Source organism: Equus caballus, chromosome 5, assembly GCF_041296265.1.
Source record: "Equus caballus isolate H_3958 breed thoroughbred chromosome 5, TB-T2T, whole genome shotgun sequence".
Classification (NCBI taxonomy): Eukaryota; Metazoa; Chordata; class Mammalia; order Perissodactyla; family Equidae; genus Equus; species Equus caballus.
The window spans coordinates 35900569-35917540 of record NC_091688.1 but is presented as its reverse complement, the minus strand read 5'-3'; the positions used below and the strand labels follow the sequence as shown (position 1 = coordinate 35917540).

The following is a 16972-nucleotide window of genomic DNA, read 5'->3' as shown; positions in this document are numbered from 1 at the left end:
TCACACTGCACTCTCTAAATACACCTCTATTCTGGTATTCAGCCTATTCTATCACAGTTCTTCATTTACGTATCCATCCTGCCCACTAGACTGTGAGCCCCTTGAAGGCAGGGACCCAGGCTTTTCTCTGTGTCCACAGGGCCTGACATACAAAAAGTAGTCCCTAATAAATGTCTGTTAAAAGAAGGAACAAATGAACAGAATGGGCTTAGAGAAGAGAGATCAGAGTGGGCTTTGATGGCTTCATAAAGGAAGTGAGCATTTTCTAGGCCTTAAAGGAAGAGTAGGATTTGATTGGGGGCCAAGGAGTTGGGGAGGGGACATTTCAGTTGATGGAGACATCAAAAGCACTGGCAGAATGGTGTGTGTCATATTGGGGCCCAGAAGAAACCAGAGAGACAAGACGAGGAGTTCAAGTGGCGGTCATGAGGTTGCGTGGGCATAATGGGACTCGGTTGTAGAGGTGTTTGAATTTAATCCTATAAAATGGGGAGGAAGGGCAAAATTTAATCTGGCAGTGATGAAGAGAATGGATATAGGGAGGGGAGCTGATGGAGATACCAGAGGCAGGGAGCCCAACTCATATAATCAGAGATTGTTATAATAATTGGGGTGAAGTTGGAAGAATATGGACCTGAGTGGTGGTCACAGGAGTGGGGAGGAGACGTTGAGTTTTGTATAATAGGGGTCCCCCAGACCTGGGCCTGCTGCAGTTCCTGGCAGGAAGGATCTGCATTCTCTCTGGCACAGCCCAAGTTGGGGTAAGTATAAAGGAGTCAGGGTGGTAGAACCAAGGAGTCGGGGTGGGGGAACCAAGCAACTGAACAAGCCCGTAGCTAAAAGACATTACGGTGTTCATGGATCAGGTATAAATGCATTGCTGTGAGACTTAGAGGATTTTTAAGTACAGAAGATGAGACCTGTAGTTAGAGAAGTTTTCACCCTCTACAGACAAATCCAGGGAGTGTTCCTAGAGAAGGTGACAGGAGTATAAAGTAGAAACCATGTATTCATCCAACTTGGACCCATGTAATAAATGTATGGACACTGGGCCAGTATAATAATATTATGGAGCCTACTGTCTAGCAGAGGTCAGTGAAAGGCCTTGGACTAAATAATAGCTCCCATGTTTTAAGTACCCATCTGTGCGAGGCCCTAGAAGACTGATGATTTCTAAATCTCAGAACTCCTCTCTAAGATGGGAATTGGTGTCACCATCTTACCAGCGAGGACACTGAGGCTCAAGGGCATAACCTGCCCAAGAAAGGAGTAGAGCCAGCATGAAGCCAAGGTCCCCTGTACCTGGTTGACTCTGGGAGACCTGAACCTTTCACTGCTGTAGAGAAGTCGTTTAGCTTCTCTGAGTCTCAAAGATGGGTCAACAAAATTGTTTTTGGCCCTGCAACACAGAACAAGTGAAATATATACAAAGGTAAATTACGAGGGTGTGTTACTATCAAAGGAGCAGTGACAGGGTGCACTGGGAGAGGAGATGATGAAGAACAAAGAGAAGGGCTGTGGAACCCAAAAGCAGCAGGAGCTGAGCCTGAGCCTCTTGGAGGAACAGTGTAGACTCAAGGAATGAGGGGCTCAGCTAAGGCTTCTTGAGGGGTCTCTGCCAGGTGGGAACTGGTGTGAAGTCAGGGGGTTCTCAGAGGTGGTACAAACACTGATGGAGCTCAGACCTCTTCCCAGGGCCAGACTCTGCCAGAGTTGAGGTGGGATCTCTTAGGCTGGAGATGGGGGTAAAAACAGATGCTTCCCCACTTCTTCCTTCCCTCTTTCAGTCTGGCTGAGAATCTGGGGGAGGAAAGTCCCTGGGGTTGAGGGGAAGTGAGAGCTGCCATGCTGGGCCTGAGGAGAGGGGCAGAGCTAGGAGACAGAGCTAAGTGTGGCTTTGCAAGTTGTCTATATTTGCATGCTGAGCTCACTGCTGCTCTTTTTCTCCCCAGAAAATAAAATTACATCATAGGAGGGGGAAGGCTGGAGGGTGGTATATTTGGGAAAGGTGAGAGGAACACAAGGGGGCCGCTAGCATCTTCCTGGAGAGAGAGAATCCATGGCTCCAGGTTAAGGGAAGGAGGCCCGTGTTGCTTCTCCCCGCAACCCCTGCTTCTAACCCCATCCCCCAATGTGGATGAGTCTGAGCTCCCCTAACCCATACGGGGAGGGAAAAAGGTTTTTCCAAATACCAAGTCTAAGCGGACCCAGAGGCCAAAGGCCTTCCAAATCCCTAAACCCTAACTCACTCTGTGCATCCCATGGTCCCAGCTGCTGTGGTCATGGAAAGGTCACAAGGGGAGGGGAGTGTCCCATTGGGAAAGAAATCTGAGAATTGGGTTTTGCGGTTTAGGGAAGAGGCAGCGCACCTACTCCAGCCCTCCCCCACTTCTGTCCCCTATCCCAGGAGCCTTCCAGAACCCCAGCCCCCGGCTGTCTCCCCTCCCCCTCCTGCCGCTCCCCGCCCCCCGCCCCTCCCCGGCTCTGACATCACGGGCCGGCCGGGTGGGGTGAGGCGGCGCTGGGCTCGGGCTCGGGCTCCGCGGGCGGAAGAGGCGGCGGCGGCGGCGGCAGAAGCGGCAGCGGCGGCGGCGGCGGCGGGAGCTGAGGAGGAGGCTCCGGACGCTGCTCAGGAACCGGGGACACCGGAGTGCCCGCGCCCTGAGCGCTCAGCCCCGGAGGCGGTGAGAGGGCGGAGAGGAGATGTGTCGCGGGGAGGGGGCAGATTTGGAGTCTGGGCTCGGAGGGGCGTCGATCCGGGACGCCCGGGGCCGGATGGGGAGCGGGGGCCCCGGACGGGTCCGCTCTGTGTCAGGCCGCACGGGCTCGGTATGTGTCGGTGAGTCCCGAGTGCCGAGGTGTGTTGGAGGCGGCGTGGCTTCGGCCGCCCATTTCAGGCTGAACGGCAGTTTTGGAGTCGGACCGGGGCCTGGGGATTAGGATGGAGCCTGCTTCCCGCCCAGCCGGCTCGGCCGGGCCAGCTCCCGCCCCTCCCTCCCCTTCTCTGGCTTCGGACTCTCCTGGGCTGGCGGTCTCCCGGCCCAACCCTGCCTCAGTTCCTCCGGCAGCCGCCCCTGCTCCGAGGGCTCAAACCTGGCCGCTCGCACCATGTGCCCTCATCCTAGCCCTCTGCACCTGGGGAAGAGGTGGGATTGGCGAAAGCTTGTCTGGAGGGAAGGAGGAAGGAGCTGGGGGTGTAGAGAAGTGAAGTAGCTAACTGTAAAACCCCTATTTCATATAATCCATGTCAAAACTGACAGGGACACACACACCTACAAGACACACACCAGCACACACAGTGACACACACCCATGTGACTCTTACACACATCGTCTCGCATACAGCAAATCACAAATGTTGCTGCACTACACGTCCAACCCCCACCTCACCCCCTCTGCCTCCCATGTGCAAGTCTTGGAAGAACAGCAGTCTAGCAGGATAGCTGAGTGGGGGCCACTGTCCCCAAGTCCACCCTAATTTTCTGGGCATCTTCTCCCAGCCCTGGACTTTGAGTGCTTCTTTAAAACAGGGGAAAAGATGGGAGAAAATCCTGGTCTCACTTTAGGACAGGGAGAGAGGATCTTGAGCGCGAGTGAGCCTGGTGTTCTGAAACTGGGTGAGTAGGGAGGGTAGGGGCTGCTGGTGGCCTCTCTTGCTGGGTCCAGTTAGAGCTCAGGATGCTGGGAGTGGCTGGTTCCTGGGCATAAGAGTGGCCAAGGGATGGAGGAGAGGGTGGAAGAAAGGGAGAGGGAGAAAAAGGAAGAATGAATATGAGTCAGCCAAGGATGGAGCCCAAGTCAGAGAGAGAGAATGAGGAGAATGTGTGTGAAAGGGAGACACATGGAGAGAGGGACAGACAGTCAGGGACAGGGAGAGGGAGGAAGTGAGAGACAGAGATGGTCAGAAGAGTGGGAAGAGTGCTGGGAATGGACCACAGAGGCTCAGCAGTCAGGGAGGTTGAAAGCAGCCTGGTGGTGAGACCACAGGGAATCAAGGGAAACATGCTGAATATGTATATTTTGTTTCTCTAGTATGTGTCTGGCCCCCAGGCTGTCAGAGCGATTAGCTTTAATTGCTCTTCCCTTTGTGGTTAAACACTCCATTGGGGAAATTGCCAGAAATGCCCTAGGCTGTCGGCTGCCCTGGTTGCCTACTTCCTCACTTCCCTGACACCTGTGCCCATCACGTGTGCATGTATTGTCATGCATGAAGAAGAGGGCCACAGACTGCCATGCCGTCCCCTCACACTCTCCTTCAGATGCTCATGTACAATGCAATGGTGGACATCAGTAACCTGTATGCAGCCAACCAACCCAGGCCCCTCCCCACCAAACTCACTCTACCTCTTTACTGCAGGGATGCTCACTCCTTCCTAACAGTATAGTAGCTCTGAGCCTTCAGATGGGGACCACTGAGTCATAGACCCAGGAGTCCTAAGTATTCATGGCTACTATCAAGTGGGATAGGATGAAAGGCCACTGAAAAGAAAGGAGGAAAAGAGAGACTGATAGATTAAGGAGAGAGGAAATGGATGAGAAACGGAGAAATGGGAAAGAAACAGAAATAGAAGTAGGGAGAGACAACTAGGAGTGGAGAGCGGCAGAGGCCCCCCCCCCCCCCCCCCACCGTCACGTCACGCAGCTCTCCTCTGCCCTGCCTGATCCAATGCCAGGTGTCTCCTGATGCCCTCATCTTGGGTCTGGTCTGTCTTCTCTTAAACTAAGGGCTAAAGGCTTAGCCCTGTCCCTCTGCCCAGGGGCAACCGATTTTGCTTCTTGGACTGAACATTTTGAGGCCCAGGTATCCTGCCTGCCCTCATTCCCAGGCTGACTCTGGAGACTTGGAGCCCTCTTCTTCCTTCATTACAGGACTAAAAACACTCCCCACCTCCCCAAAGCTGAATGGATGCTAAGGCAAGAAGTCAATTGAGTATGATATTAAAGGAGTAATTAGGGATGAATTACAAGATTGCTTGAATTTGGGAACAGATAAAATTTAAAATAGGAATCTTGCTCTCTTCCCTTCCCACCCATCTGTTTCTCCCTGATTACTACCCGTCCCAACCCCCAACTCCAGGCAACAAGACTGAGAGACTTGAGTGCCTACAAGCCCCCTCCTGCCCCTTGCAGGGATCTCCAGGTCCCTGCAGCTGTGTGGGATGGCCCCACCCCTCAGCGTTAGGCAGCTGTCACAGATGTGAGGCAAGGAGGGGCAGCAGCTCCTCATCTTCAGGCTTTCTTAAATTTACCGAGGATTTGGAACCAAATGCTAGGGAGAGGGGATAATCATGAATTAATGTCAAATGCATAGAAATTCTTTTGGTGCTGCCACCTCCTCCACAGGTGGTTATCCCATTTTGCTAGGCTTCTCAAAGTACCCCCAGTGCCCACGGAGTACCCACCTGTCATGCTCCCAACTGCTACCCTAGAAGGTCAGTATATAATGATCCTTACCTCCTGCCCCTCTTCCCCAGCATCCTCAGTTGGTTTGACCTTTGTCAGGGCTCCGTCGGGGGCCAGCTTGGAAGAAGGAGGAAGGAAGGAAGGTGTGAGGAAGCGGTGAGCAGAGCACAGAATGATCTGGGAGGGAAGGGGACTGACTTCCTGGCAGCCTCGGCTCCGGTTCCCGGTTCCTGCCCTGGTATCCTGTCCCAAGAATGGCCTCCGCCCAGGCTGCCCAGTGTTCCCTGGGCAGCCTCTGCGCTCTCCAGAGATCTGAAGTTTTCAGAGCTAGGAGGGCAGGAGACTTCTCCACAGGCCCTAAGGAATTCTGAATCTCCGGTGAGAGAAGTGACATGGTTTCTGTGAAGACTCACCATGGCCAGCCCAGCCCAGGGACAGTGATAAGTGAGACTTGAGTTCCACATAAGGAAATTCCCCCTCCTCATTACTCCCAATATTCCTCCCAAACTATCCTGCCCTGGCCCCTGCCACCACACCCAGGCCTGGGCAAATGGGATCTCTCCAGGGAGGGAGGCAACCAGGCTGCCTTTCCCTGCTCCCTCAGAGGCCTTACTCCTATCCTGTCTGTCCCTTCTTACTCACCACTCCACACACCCCTCCCATCCAGTGGTGTCATTGTCCTGACGACTGAGGGGGGGCACCTAGAACTGCGGTTGCCATGGTAACCACTGAGCTGAGGCTTCAGCCTTCCCATCGTGGACTCTGTGCTCCCTGCCCCCCTTCCCTCCCCCGACTAGATACCTCCTTTGCAGCCTCAGTCTCCTTCCCTCTCCCAACCCTGGCTCTCTTCCTCCATTCTGTAGGCTCCCCTCACCCTTCCTCTGTTCTCTGGATGTGAGCCTGTGATTATCTACCTTCTTACACATACTCTCAGCTGGTTCAGATACAGATAAACACACAGACCACATACACTCAGAGCCACACATCCAGTGCTGGCACGTACACATCCATTACCAGATCATCCAAACACATGCCCAGATCCCAGCCACTGCCTCCTGCCCATACCTGCGCCCACACCCAGGTATCAACATCCATACGTAGGAGCCTGGCGCTCTAACATTCCCACCCCCATTTCTCTTAGAGCCTCCATGTATCTGTTTCACTCTCTTAGAAAGCTCCTACCTGCCCCCCACCCTCAAGTCTTTGTGGGTGGGTGTCTCACACACATTAATCCCTTCCCGCCCACCTCCCCTGTAAATCTGTGTTTTAGATTCAGAGCCTTAAATCTTAACTCCTCCTGGGAGTACACATACACACACACACTTTCCTCCCACAGGATCTCTATTTACAAACTCTTCTTCCATGTGAAAACAGGGCAGGATGACCCTAAATTCTGTCCCATTTTCCAGCTGAGGGCTTGGTCCCAGGGTTGCCTCCATGGGGGCAGAGTCTTTTTGGGGACATCTCGCCTCCTTCCCTTGCTGCCCTTTTCAGCCCACCACTCCCCACCCCCACCCCCCGCTCATTATTATCCCCATCTTTGGACCCCTTCCCCACCGTCCCCCTTGCCTGCATCCCACCTTTTCTGTCCTCGGATTATCAGTGTGTGTGTGGCGGGGGGGGGGGGGGAGAGGCTGGGCTCCAGAGCCTGCTGCTGTGACCTAGATTTCAACGCAGAGACGGTTCCTGGTGCTGACAGTCAGAGAGCATTGTTCCTGTACCAGCCTGGCAGGGCCACTGCTGGGCCCTTCTGTCTGCTTGCACCTGGGTGTGCAAGTGAGCGTGCCTGTAAGTGCCTGTTTCTTGTAGGGGTCGTGCTGGCCCTGCCGCCTGGCTCATTGTGTGTGTGTCACAGTGCCTGCTATCAAGGGAGGCTTGTTTGTTCTGGTCCAAGTAGGAGGCTGGGAATGGGGACTTCTGGGCCCATGCCTCATACTTTGTAGCAGGCATGCCTTTCTGCCTCAGTTTCCCTGCATACAGGCCAGAAATAAAGAAAACAGGGTTGTGTCCACCAGCCCCTTTCTATGTGCCACATTCCCAGCCCATTATTGGGGTGATTTGTGGGCAGGCTCGGTCAAGTACAAGGTCGTCTAGCTCCTTGCCCTACCCTTTGGTTTAGCCAGTGTTTATAACGTAACTTTTTTTTTTTTTTTGAGAGATTGGCACCTGAGCTAACATCTGTTGCCAATCTTTTTTTTCTTTCTTCTTCTTCTCCCCAAAGCCCCCCAGTACATAGTTGTGTATTCTAGTCGTAGTTCCTTCTAGTTCTGCCATGTGGGACACTGCCTCAGCATGGCTTGATGAGCAGTGCTGGGTCCGTGCCCAGGATCCGAACAAGTGAAACCCTGGGTCACCGAAGCAGAGCGTGTGAAATTAACCCCTTGGCCACAGGGCCAGCCCATGTAACTTACTTTTTAAAATGCTTTTCTTTTTTTTTGAGGAAGATTAGCCCTGAGCTAACTGCTGCCAATCCTCCTCTTTTCGCTGAGGAAGACTGGCCCTGAGCTAACATCCATGCCCATCTTCCTCTACTTTAGATGTGGGACGCCTACCACAGCATGGTGTGCCAAGCGGTGCTATGTCTGCACCTGGGATCCAAACCAGCGAACCCCGGGCCGCCAAAGCAGAATGTGTGCACTTAACTCCTGCGCCACCAAGCCAGCCCCTTTACTTTTCTGATTATAAAAGAAATATATACTCATTGTGTGAAAAAAAAATCCCTTTTAAACTCACCGCTAGAGTTTGTCTTAGTGAGTGGAAGGAGGGCCTTGCATGTTCTCTACCTTTTCACCTAAGGATCTTCAAGAAAGAGGGATGGGGTGGGTGAAGGCCTAGATGAGATCCAGCCTTGCCCAGCCCCCTTTGGGAGGTCTTGCTGAAGGTAGTAGTGCCAGCTGGATGTTGATGCAAGCAGGAGTGGCAGCCCCCTTCCTGCCAGACTCCCGAAGCTGCATTTAAACCCCTTCCCCCTGCCACCCAGCCAGCCTGGGAACTGGGCAGGGGGCCAGAGCCAGCCGCTTGGTATTCTTGGGCGCGGGGGCTGTAGACATAGCACAAAGGCTAGGAAAGAGGGCTGTGTGGAGGTCCAGCAGCGATCAAGGGAGAAAATGGGCTCCACAAAGGTGGGGGTGGCCCATTGCTTCCCCCACTCCCGGCTCCCACCCCCCGAGCCCTTATAACTGAATACAGGGCTGGGCATGGAGGGGCCAGGGGACCATTAGACCAAGCAACTAGGCATCCATCCAAAATGACTATCATTAGTGGGATGGTGGGGAGTTGAAGTGAGGGACCCCTTTGCTTCTGGGGAAGAATGGAAGCTAGAACACATGAGCTCTAACCAACCCCCTCCAGCCCCTTCTTTTTATCTTCTCACTGCCACAGCAAGCTTCTCCCTGCCTGTTGTTTTGGAGTGTTTTTTTTTTTTTTTCCTGACAGGGGGAGGGGTTGCAGGTGGGTGGGGCGATTCTGGGGGGAACTTGGAGGCAGTGGGTGAGAAAGTCGGGAGCAGGCTGCTATGGTAACCGCCTCCTCAGTCAGGGGAGCTGTTGCCAGGGATACTGTTAGAGGGGGAAAAACAAAGAAAAAAGATGGTGGGGGGAAGGAGGTGTGACTTGTCGCTCTAGGCTCCAGTCTAGCCCCTAGCTTCCGAGTTTTTTTCTGTCTAGTCCCACCTCCCTTAGGTCCCTCTGCAGTTCTAGACACATGCCTGGTAGGGTAGAGGGGGTAGGTAGTGCCAGTGAGTGAACCAGACCCCAAAACTCAAGCTCAGCCTCTTCTCCCTTTGTTCCTTCCAACCCCAGTCATGGCCGAGTACGGGACCCTCCTCCAGGACCTGACCAACAACATCACTCTTGAAGATCTGGAACAGCTCAAGTCTGCCTGCAAGGAGGACATCCCCAGTGAGAAGAGTGAGGAGATCACTACTGGCAGTGCCTGGTTTAGCTTCCTGGAGAGCCACAACAAGCTGGACAAAGGTAGGGGGCCTGGGGGACAGGCATCCTACTATCAGTCTTTCAGGCTCAGTTCACTCAGTAGAGATGAGTTCAGAGCTCCTATACACACAAAGTATACTCCTCTGGCAAGGCAGGATAGGAGAGATGCTCTTAAGAATGTAGAGGGGCTCCAGGGTAGTAGTCTTTACATTCTTCACTATGCCCCCATCAGTAAAAATGTTACTCAGACACTACTGTGCTATTATCACATATATAATAAAATATTAAAATAGAGGTTAAAAGTGATAAAATTTAAAATAAAACCAGAAGTTCTAACATTTTGTTAGCCACTTTTAGAGACCACTGCTCTGGGAAGGGCTTTAGGGAGGAATCAGTATTTATCGTGGCCCTGAAAGGCAAGTGGGATGTCAAACGCAGGATCCAAAGGAGGGCATGCCAGGCAAACGGCCATAGTCACAGAGGTGGGAGTGTCTGGTGTGTTTGGAAAAGCAGGGGTCCTGCTCAGCTTGGCTGGTATGGGCACAGGGCACATCCAGAAGTGGCTGAAAAGGGAAATTAAAGCTGTGCTGTGGAGGGGCTTGAGTGAGAGGGGATTTGATGGGTGAGGTGAGTGACCTGAGGGCCCTGCTGAGATACTAATCTGACTGGAGCATGGATAGCAGGGAGGGAGGCTGAAGGAGGTCTCAGTGCATCTGCAGTCTCCTAGAACTGGCCAAGCCATGGAGATCATCCTTCTGGTTCTGTCTGTGCCTTCTCTCGTTCAGAATTACCTTTCTCACTAGGCCCAGAATCTCCTGGGTTGTCTAGAGATTCCACGTCTCCAGTCCCACATGTGCTTCTGGGAAATTCTTTCTGATGCTTACTTGGAGAAAAGTGGAAGAGGGACAGGGTGGGTGTTGGGTATTTGGAAGCCAAGTCAATTTTTCTATTCTCCCGTCCCCTCAGCATAGGACCTGGTATTTAACTTAAATCCCTCATTCTAAATTCATAATCTAGAAACTTCACTGAGCAGCAATCTGCCCTGCCTGGGAACAGTCCTCTGTTCTCTATTTTTCGTGCCTTAGCTTTCTCTTCCTGGATTAGTAGCCCGTTCTTCTAGTGTTGCCCGCTCCAATAACCAATGTGAGCAACTCAGTCTTGGTTCCAGAAGCCTGGTCTGGTAGAGTAGGGGAGGCTGACCTCCAAAGCCTAGCTCTGACCTTCAGTCTCCTGCCTTCCTCCAGACAACCTCTCCTACATTGAGCACATCTTTGAGATCTCCCGCCGTCCTGACCTACTTACTATGGTGGTTGACTACAGAACCCGCGTTCTGAAGATCTCTGAGGAGGATGAGCTGGACACCAAGCTAACCCGTATCCCCAGTGCCAAGAAGTACAAAGGTAAGAGGCCATGCCTTTAACATACACCTCTGCCCCTCCATGGATTATCCTTGGAGTACTTGAATTTTGGGAGCATGAGCTAATGCTCAATGGGCCTGCCTGGTGTCTCCCATGACTTCCATCCCTGGACACATCCCTTTTTGCCCCTAGACATTATCCGGCAGCCTTCTGAGGAAGAGATCATCAAATTGGCTCCTCCGCCGAAGAAAGCCTGAGCAAGGGGGAGGAAGAGGAGGAAGGTTGGACCTTCATCGGACCACTCCCTTCCCCCATCCTCCTGGGGAGGGGGCTAGGACAACCCCCCTCCCCAATCTACCCATTTACTAACTTGGTCCTAACCCCCTTACTGTGCGCGTGTGTGTGCGTGTGCGCACGCTCTGGCTGTCTGTCTATATGTCTAGCTCATCTAGTTCCTCCTTGTGAGGGGATGGGGGTCAGGGGCTGGGGGGGGGCTTAGTTTCCCCACTCGAGGGAGGTGGAGGCTATTTCTATGCAAATAGAAATGGGCACATTTCTCCTACTTCCCTTTCCTCTAATCTTCCCCCACATCTCAAAAGCGTGTGAGCCGAAAGGACCTGTATTTTCCTACACTGAGGAGCCCAGGTAGGGGTGAGGCATGGGAGAGGTGGGTCCATCTAATGGAAAGCAGTGGAAGAGAAAGTGAAGAGGCTACCCAACCCCCACTTGGAAGGGGCAAAGAAAAGCCAGAGTTCAGTGTTTGTACTCCCATGTTGGACTGGGTGAGGAGTCCAGTTTCCAGCGGTTCCTCAGGTTGGAGGGCCTGGGCACCAGCAGGTCCTTTTTTGCTCCCCTCATGGGCCTAGGATGGGTATGAGCCAGGGAACTAATGAGAGATGACCACTGAAACCTTTCCTGGCCCCAAGTTCAACCCCCCTGGAGCACCCAGCATTAGACACCCTCCACCCACCTCTGCTCTGGAGAGACTGGGCTGGGAGCATGCCCCACTGAGCCTGAGATGGGGAATGGGGGCAAAGAGAGGGGCCCCCCTTTTCACTCCTTTATTCCTGCTCAGACTGTTGCACATACTGACCCCAAACCTAGGGAGGTTGGGAAATGAGATCCTTAGGTTTTAACTCCGATCCTGCCCCCACCTACAGGATCCCAACGTGGTTACTGCAGGCAACCTTCCCTCTCTCCCTGGTCTAGAACACTCCAAGCCAGAAAGAAGTTAACTACAGTGTTTGCCTTTGCACTGATCCCCAATTCATTCCATGAGGGGACTTGGTAACCCCTCTCCCTCAATATCCTGGCGCCTTGGGCTTGTGAACACCTAGCCAAATCACTAGAGTACAGTGACCCCAGCCTCCTGCCTGTCCCAAGATGTTCCTCCCCATCCTGACCGTGCTAACTGTGTGTACATATATATTCTACATATATGTATATTAAACCCGCACTGCCATGTCTGCCCTTTTTTGTGGTGTCTAGCATTAACTTATTGTCTAGGCCAGAGCGGGGGTGGGAGGAGAATGCCACAGTGAAGGGAGTGGCAGAGTCAAATTGCTACATAGTCAAAACAAAAAAGAAAACTTTTTTTTAACTTTAAATTCACATGCAGTTTCAAGAGACTATTGAGACAAAGTTTAAGTTAGAAGCTTGTAGGATGTGGGAGCAAAACTTCAGTGGGAGGGGAGGGCTGGCTGTTGGAAGAGGGAAGAAGCCAGACTGGGTGGAGAGCAATCTCTACTCCTAGCCCAGCCTAGCCTGCCTGTCCCCTCTGGCCACTGCTGCGGACACCTGCCTTAACAAATACACCTCGACTACTCCAGTTTTGCCTTAAAGGACCTTCCCAAGTTTCCCCAGCCCTGTCTGGCTTCTCCCTCAAGGAGAGAGAGACTTGTAGAACTGGGAGGGGGGGAGTGAACATGAATTGTCCTTCCAGTCAGGATACGTTATGTAAGAGCGAGAGCAAGAGTGAGAGAATGAGAATGCATGAATAAGGAGCCTTCCTTTGATGAGAGGAGATGATGAGATGGGAGAAGGGAGACAGGGTCATTTTCAGCAGAGTCTAGTGATTTCTCTGTAAGGCAAAATAATCTAAAAAGACTAACCTGCCCTCCCACCCCCTGTACTGCTGTGAGATCGCCCCTATCCTGTGCTCCTCTGTCTGCAGTGTGCACGGCCTTGTTCTAACCCTGGAATAAAGGTGATTGATTGTACTGTACCTGATTGATTCTAGAATTTCTGTGAATGATTAGATTTTGGAGGCTGTGAATGACTGGGAAGGGAGGGGGAGCAATATTTACCCCCAAATCCCTCATTGCAGCCTAGAACAGAGATCAGGAAAACACCCCTAATAGTTACCTCTCTCCTCCCCCATCTCCTAAGTATCACTCAGCAATGGGGCCAATTCCACTTATAACAGTCTCCAACTGGAGCCCAAGCACTGGAAACATGGAAATCCCAGACTGGACTTCCTAAAATTCTAATAAGGGCCAGGAATCTATATTGGAAGAAGCAAAAATAGCCGATCACAAGTGAATGGCCCACATATCACACAGAGAGCATCAGTCAGAAAAAAAAAAAAGCTTTACTGAGAGAAAATACACAACAAATTCCAGAGTGCATGGTTTTCAGCCCACTCCATCACCCCACTAGCAATAGGAACACAGACCACTCAGTCACCACACATTCCCTATCTCAGGGAGGAAGTGCAGCAGCTAACATCTGGTCTGAGAGCTGCTAGGAAAAGGGGCAGAAGGAAGGAGAGTCTGGGAATTCCATCCTTTCACTCTTCCCTTCCTTCCTGACCTGTTCTAGTATAATCTGACTGTCCCAGGATGCAGAATTCCTGGTTAGGGGCAAAGAAATAGCAGCAAAAGCATTTAAGGGCAAGAATTCAACTGGGACTTTCATATTCAGTGACCAGTGATAAGACAGGTGTCCAAGTCCTAGCCACCTTATTTAATCAATTCTTAGATTAACGACTTGTCCCTCAATCCCAAGATATCAAGAGGTGGACAAGGTATGAAAAGTCAAACCCAGGAGGTCTTTCCCCTATACTGTTCCATTAGGAAGGGAGCTGGTGTGGAGTTGGATAAAGAATCAAGCAGCGAAAGGTAAGAGTGTGTCCTCTGTCACACACAGTACTAGGAGAGGCAGTCCGCAGTGGCAGAACCCTTCCTGAAGTTATAGTCCAGTAAGTTTTAAAGATGGGCCAGTCTCTGGTTAGAAGAGCCATCCTGGGAACCTCCACAAGACCTAAGAAGAGGTAGGAGATCTGAGGCAAAGAGCTGACAGGAATTTCCTGTTTTCCCAATCCCGAAACCACGGTGGGAAAGTAGGGAAGGGCAGAATTGAGGATCCTTCCATTCTTAAGCCTCCTAAAACAGAAGGGGTAAGCCTCAATTTCCAATGGCCATACACAGAGGGTCAGCTGACCCCAGGTGTCACCTCCATAGCATTACTCTCGCTCATTCTCTCCTGTAAGTCCCTTTATTGCAGTCATAGAGAATATATAGATATTTAAACTTTGACAATTTTAACGTGATACATCCAAGTTTGACTTGCTTTTAATATATTTATAGATATAAAATTAGGCCTCTAACAGTGATAGGGACAGGGAGATTGCTGCCACCAAACTTTTTTAAAGTAACAAGAGGTAACATCCTTCCTATTCTTCCTCCACTTCTGCCCCTCCTCCTACCTCCCCCCAACCTCCCTCACCAGACCTAATGAGGGGGTGATGGGATGAAGAGAAGTGTGAAGGATACATAATCAAGTGCAAAACACTGTGATAGGTACAGAGAATGAATGGGGTGTGGAAAGGAAAGTGAAGCGTGTGGGATGGTTAGGGGCTCTAAGGACTTCCCAGAAAAACAGGATCCTGGCATGGGGTTGCTCAGGGGGGAAAAAAACCCAATGAAACTGTCGGAGACTTTTTAAAAATAAAGGAAAAAAAGGTCAAAAACCTAACCAAAGGGAGAGTGGCACTTCTACCACCCCCACTCTGGCCCCTTGGTACTGAATAGCCAGTTATCCCCCCCACCCCCCACCCAAGAAACAAGGGACATTAAGGAAAAGGAAACCCCGTTCCCTACCCCAAACCAGTTAACAAAATAAGCTCCCCTCTCCCAAGAAAGAAAAGGCTTTGGGGAGAGGCCATTTCTGCTGAGTCCTATGGACCTCTCCAGGGAACCCCATTCCAGGGCTCAACTCCCGCTCCTAGGTACTCTGTAGGTTCACTCCCCTCTGGTTTGTCCTTCTCCTGGGATGTCTTTCTTTTATCTAAAGCAAAAAGTCCAAAGTGCGTTTCTGCTGAATGTAAGGGCCTGGGACAGGAAAGGGCTGCCCAGGCAGGATCGGGTTGGCAGTCCCAGCCCGCCCCTCCTGGGTACGAGGCCTCAGGACGGCATGCACTGCACCCGGTCGGGGCCCTCCTCCTCGTCCGATGTGTCTGAGGAGCTGGGAGACTCATCCGAGTCTGCGTCTGTGGCCCCAACCCCAGGTTCTCGCCAGCGCTGTAGGATGGGAAAGGCTTGTTAGTAATTTCCCTAGAAATACTCTAGGCCAGGGGTCAGCAGAATTTTTCTTAAAGGGCCACATAGTAAATATTATATGCTCATGGGCCATATCTCTGTCACAACTATTCAGCAGTGCTGTTGTAGTGTGAAAGCAGCCACAGACACAATACATAAATGAATGGATGTGGCTGTATTCCAATAAAACTTTATTTACAAAAAATAGGCAGCATGCCAACTGCCACAGTTTGCTAACCTCTGTCCTAGGCCTTTTTTGGCATGAGAAGAAAAGCAGAAGAGTCACCTTGAGACTTACTATTTCTTCTCAATTCCTTCCCCACCCTCATGTCTTTGCCTTTATGAAGAAGGCACTATGCATGCATGGCGATGGAGAACAAAAAGCAGACACCACCCATTTCTCCTGGTGGCTCTTCCGAAGCTACATCAGGGATCTGATAGGGATGGGGAACAATGGATAGGAAACCCGCCAAGACCACCTGATTCCTTTTGAAAGTAGTGAGGAGGTATGCACCGGAACTTTTTACCCTCTTGAGAAGGTCACTGCCCTTGGGAGCTCACTCCCCACTCCAGCTTACCCGGTGATGGCGTCTCTGCCTCAGGTGATGCATGAGAAACCAGAGCATATGGCTATCAAACAGGTCAGTATGGTGCAAGCTATCTTCATCCCGTTCCCGCTTGTTCTTCTTAATCACCTGCAACCGAAAAGGGTTGGGGCCGGTAATGAATAGGAACCTTGGACCTGATCAGAAAAGGCTGGTGTTCTGTCTCAATAGAAACTTCCCTTAGGAACTGTTAAGCTGAAGTGGAGCTAGATTAGATTACGAAAGGATGCCCCACGTTCATCCACTAAGAAAGGTAAGAGGCTTTAAAATAGAATGATTCTTCCTAAAGATGTCCCTATCCCCACTCCACCAGGAACTAGAGGCACTTCCACGCTGCCCCATGGCCCCCTGAACGGGGACTATTCCTCGAGAGGCAATGACAGGAATGTGGGGGAGCAGTGTTAGAGCAGTGCCTTTAAAGAACTGGGCAGCAAGTTGTTCCTTCCTATGACAATGAAGCCTCATAACACTATGTGGATAAGTAAAAAGAACAATATATACCGTCAGCTACTTACGTCCTTTAACCCTGTAAGCTCAGTGGAAGTTTCAGCTGTAGGTGCCCAGATCTTGACATCATGGTCTAGGCCGCTGGTTGCCAGCACAGGCAGGTGAGGGTGGGGCTCAAGACAGTTTACCTAGTCAGGAAGAAAGGAAAGCACAGGTTTAGGTGTGTGTGTGAGCAGGATTTAAAAACCACTACTCACCTTGAGCTAAACAATTGTCTTCGATTAGGGCTAAGGCAGCTGCTGGAAAGGCAGGCCCACCCATCATGAGCCTAGGCCAAAGGGCCCTGGGGGTGGAAGAAATACTGGACATAGACTGGGTATAAAACCAGGCCCATCTCTCGTTTCCTACATAGTTAGGGGTGGCCTCATCCCCAGACAGAGCCCAGGGGTGGGCAAGTAACTGGCCAACTTACTGCTGGCTTCACAAAAAGGCAATGTGGTCCAGATGACCTCATTTACTCCAGATTCCACACTTTCACTTGCCCAAGGCTGGAAAAAACTATCTCAGTGGCTTTCACCAAGTGGCAAATTTTTAAAAATGAAGAAAGCAGCAGCTGCCGCTGAGCCCCCAGAGAAGAGTCAGAGAACAATTACATTTACTTGGCACGGTTTACTAGAACTGGAGGAAGGC

The 16972-nt window shown here is 51.5% G+C and overlaps 2 protein-coding genes across 35 annotated transcripts in view; one reads left to right on the top strand and one right to left on the bottom strand.

Annotated features, from left to right (window-relative positions):
- The window catches only part of DCAF8 (DDB1 and CUL4 associated factor 8), a 79111-nt gene that overhangs the window by 23761 nt on the left and 38378 nt on the right, over positions 1–16972 (bottom strand). For 20 of the 31 annotated variants that reach the window (XR_011439108.1, XR_011439106.1, XR_011439107.1 and 17 more), the window contains 3 exons: positions 16351–16470; positions 15809–15925; positions 13264–15212 (listed from right to left, as the gene is read on the bottom strand). Coding sequence is in view for 26 of the 31 variants with exons in the window: in XM_014739781.3 (XP_014595267.1) it covers positions 15096–15212; positions 15809–15925; positions 16351–16470 (354 nt within the window). In the remaining 5 variants the exon portion in view is untranslated. Of the gene's footprint in view, positions 1–4921; positions 5269–5453; positions 5520–13263; positions 15213–15808; positions 15926–16350; positions 16471–16972 lie in introns of those variants that run through there. The other 11 variants (XR_011439109.1, XM_070267989.1, XM_070267987.1 and 8 more) reach the window with 2 other exon arrangements.
- PEA15 (proliferation and apoptosis adaptor protein 15) lies at positions 2477–12916 on the top strand. Of its 4 annotated transcripts, none has more exons than XM_070268003.1 (5): positions 5348–5431; positions 7080–7190; positions 9203–9376; positions 10579–10734; positions 10885–12916. In XM_070268003.1, the coding sequence occupies exons 1-5, from the start codon at positions 5407–5409 to the stop codon at positions 10947–10949; spliced, it is 531 nt and encodes a 176-aa protein (XP_070124104.1). In that variant the 5' UTR covers positions 5348–5406; the 3' UTR covers positions 10950–12916. The 4 variants fall into 4 exon arrangements, with proteins under 4 accessions (XP_023496667.1, XP_070124104.1, XP_070124103.1 ...); XM_070268002.1 differs by having other exon boundaries at positions 7068–7190; XM_070268004.1 differs by lacking the exon at positions 5348–5431 and adding an exon at positions 5473–5558.

Coding starts and splice junctions, on each gene's coding strand:
- PEA15 (XM_070268002.1), top strand. CDS start 5,407: ATGCTCCCAACTGCTACCCTAGAAG. Junction 5,432..7,067: donor CCCAACTGCTACCCTAGAAG/GTCAGTATATAA, acceptor GCTGTGACCTAG/ATTTCAACGCAGAGACGGTT. Junction 7,191..9,202: donor GTGTGCAAGTGAGCGTGCCT/GTAAGTGCCTGT, acceptor TTCCAACCCCAG/TCATGGCCGAGTACGGGACC.